Source organism: Charadrius vociferus, unplaced genomic scaffold (assembly GCF_000708025.1).
Source record: "Charadrius vociferus isolate BGI_N301 unplaced genomic scaffold, ASM70802v2 scaffold1040, whole genome shotgun sequence".
In the NCBI taxonomy this organism is placed as follows: domain Eukaryota; kingdom Metazoa; phylum Chordata; class Aves; order Charadriiformes; family Charadriidae; genus Charadrius; species Charadrius vociferus.
This window is the reverse complement of record NW_009646616.1, coordinates 594,613-597,505: the sequence shown is the minus strand read 5'-3', so window position 1 is coordinate 597,505 and position 2,893 is coordinate 594,613. Positions and strand designations below refer to the sequence as shown.

General features: G+C 45.9%; 1 protein-coding gene across 1 annotated transcript in view; it reads left to right on the top strand.

Annotated features, from left to right (window-relative positions):
- Positions 1–777: 777 nt before the first annotated feature.
- The window catches only part of EHMT1 (euchromatic histone-lysine N-methyltransferase 1), a 62,821-nt gene continuing 60,705 nt past the window's right edge, over positions 778–2,893 (top strand). The window contains exon 1 of the mRNA XM_009887952.1: positions 778–863. Within this exon, the coding sequence (XP_009886254.1) occupies positions 818–863 (46 nt within the window). The 5' untranslated portion in view covers positions 778–817. The remainder of the gene's footprint in view (positions 864–2,893) is intronic.

Sequence of the window (2,893 nt, the reverse complement as noted above, 5' to 3'; positions counted from 1 at the left end):
GGGAAAGAGAAGTTATTAAGGCTGCAAACCTGATCTAGCAACGTGACTCCAGGCTTGTGAAAGGCAGAGGAGATGAACAGGTGTTCCTTTTCAAAAAAATAAAAAAAAAAAAGAGAGAGGGGAAAAAAGAAAAATTACTTTCTATAGAATTAAAAATAGAGCTCATTAACTTTAATAAACATGGCTGTTACGAATGATGAGTTAGCTGTAGCTCACTGATGGTTTGCATTTTATAAGTTGCAGTTGAATGAACTACAAGAAAACCCCAAACCACCAAAAGCATACGTGGGCTGTAAATGTTGATAAATGATGTGTAATGAGAAGTCTGATAGTCTGCCTCCCCCCATCCAAAACCTAAGAAGTTTTGGGGGAATAAGGGTCACCTCCTTGAGATGCCTTTCATGACCGTTTTAATCCAGGCCTGCCCAAACATACTCAGCTAGATTCCCAAGCATGTTACACTCCAAAAAACTGGCTGCATCTTAAGCAAAGATCTGTGAGGTCTGAGCCCTGGGCGCAGCGTGGAGCCCCTCCGTTTCTCGAGCGAGACAGGCTGTCAGCCGGGGCAAGCCTTGCCGGTTTTTATCTTTGACCTGTGCCTTGGTGGCAGTTTCCTGGCAGCATTATTTTGCAGAATGAGGTTTGCCCGTGATGTAAACAGGATGTGTCCATGATTGTCTCTTGTTTTAAATGCAACATGTGTATGAACGTTGAGCTAAACCATGATATTTTTTTTTTCCCCTCCCTCCCCTGTCCCTTCTCTCCCCACCCCTAGCGAACAGTGCTGAGTAAGGGAGAGACAAGGAAAGACGCCTGCATGAAGACTGAGCTGCTGAAAGATATCACCAACAACAAAGAGGAAGGTGAGCACCTGCCTCGATTGAGGGCTGGACCTTGCTCGTGAGGTCGGCATGTGATGAGAACAAAACTGGAGGCTTGGAGATGTGTTCTGTCCCCTGAGAGCCTCAGGTGCGCTCCCACAGAGTGGCTCTGTTCTCCTGTGTTTATTCTGAGCAGGGCTCTTCCCCAGAAGATGCAAATTTGCTTTTCAGTCCATCCATCGCCACCCACCTGAAGAATGATATCTAATTTTCACTTCTGCTTTGGTGTGGCTGTGAAGCGCAAAGGAGTTACTTTGAACCTCCTCTGTGTGACTGGTTTTAACTGAACTCTGATCCCCACCACATGATGACCTAGACCTTTTCCTCCCTCTATTAAAGTTAACTTTCTGTTTTCCTGTGAGTTTCTCCGTTGCTCCAAAACAGGCACGATGGCTGCAGGATGGCTGGTGGGGTTAGACACTCCTCACTTTGTGCCGTTGTGCGATGCTTCGTGGCTTCTGTGTTGTTTCTGCTTGATTTTACATTGCAGGATGCAGCGCACGTGTTAATTTGACAAAGTCTTTCCTGCAGGGTTGCCTGTGAGTTGCACGCACACAAACCTGAGGGCTTAATAAATGTGTCGGTGGGATTAGGAAAAAAAAAAACCACCACCACCCTTCATCTTTTCCCCCCTCCTTTCTTTCCATGGCTTTATTATTCCTTGACTAGTTACTTCTCATAGCTCTGCAGGGATTTGGTGTATTTTGCTCTTCTTTCCATAATAGAGCATTAGAAAAGCACTGAACTGGTTTCATCAAAATACCTAGTCTTACCTAGAAACAAAATTTTGGACTTAATTCAGATGCATGTGAGTACAGCATTGCTTTTTCTTTCTCTTCTGTCTAGCATAATGTTTTGTCAAGCTGCTCTAGTTAGAAAGTAAAGCTCAGAACAGGCAAAATATTGAATGCTGTGTCAGATGTGGCCACGGTGCTTGCATATTAACTGGGAGCATGTGAGAGCTGCCGCTGGTTGCGTGTGGACCTCTGGTCTGGGCAAACCAGAGACGAAGTCTGAGATGTCGGTGGGAGGTCGCATTGCTCTGGGAGGAGACTCTCACTTTAATCCCTTGCCTTGCTTGGCTCAGGAGTATCAAGCTAGTTTATGTAGCTCTTGGTTGATCTTAAGGTAAGTGTCAAGAGTCTGTGGAGGTAAAAATCCAGAAGGAGGGTGGGAAGAGAAACATTTCTGCACCTTGTATGTCTTGACTGATTTGGACTTAAAGCAAATGCTGTGTAGCAAAAGGAAGCTGAGAACCCTCCCTCAGCAGGAGCAGTCTCGAGGCTTCATATTCCACTCACTTCAGCTTATCGTCCCGTTCTGTTTCTGGGGAAAGAAGCGTCCTAAAATGTGAACGGCAGAGTCTCCATTCTTGTGGCAATGTTCAGATTGTATCCTTCTCTCCCCAAGCATACCATGTGTCTAAAAGACAATGGTTTGCATGGTGGTTGTGCTGTACGTGTTGTTCTTTGCTGACCTTTGCTACCCAGCTGTGATTGTTGTAGGAGTTCGATTAGTTAATGTCCCTAAATTCTGCTAATAATAGTGTTTAGTGTTGGCAAAGAATTTACATTTTTGAGTGTTGCGTGAACATGAAATCATTACAGCAGACTTGCAAGACGGCATGAAATTGTTTCTTTGAGCCCTGTTTCCTGACTCGGGGATGGGTGGAAGTGTACAGAGCTGGGATGCGTGGACTGGAAAAGCGCCCCAAAATCTGAGATTTCTCTCTTTAAGTTTGCTTGAACAGTCATTTTCCTTTAGCGAGGAGGATGGGACCAGTACTGTTTAGTATCTTCATCAGACATAGGCAGTGGGATCGAGTGCCCTCTCCCCAAGTTTGCAGTCAACACCAAGCTGAGTGGTGCGGTTGACACGCCTGAGGGACGGGATGCCATCCAGAGGGACCTGGACAGGCTGGAGAAGTGGGCCTGTGTGAACATCATGAGGTTCAATAAGGCCAAGTACAGGGTCCTGCTTCTGGGTCGGGGCAATCCCTGGTACCAATACAG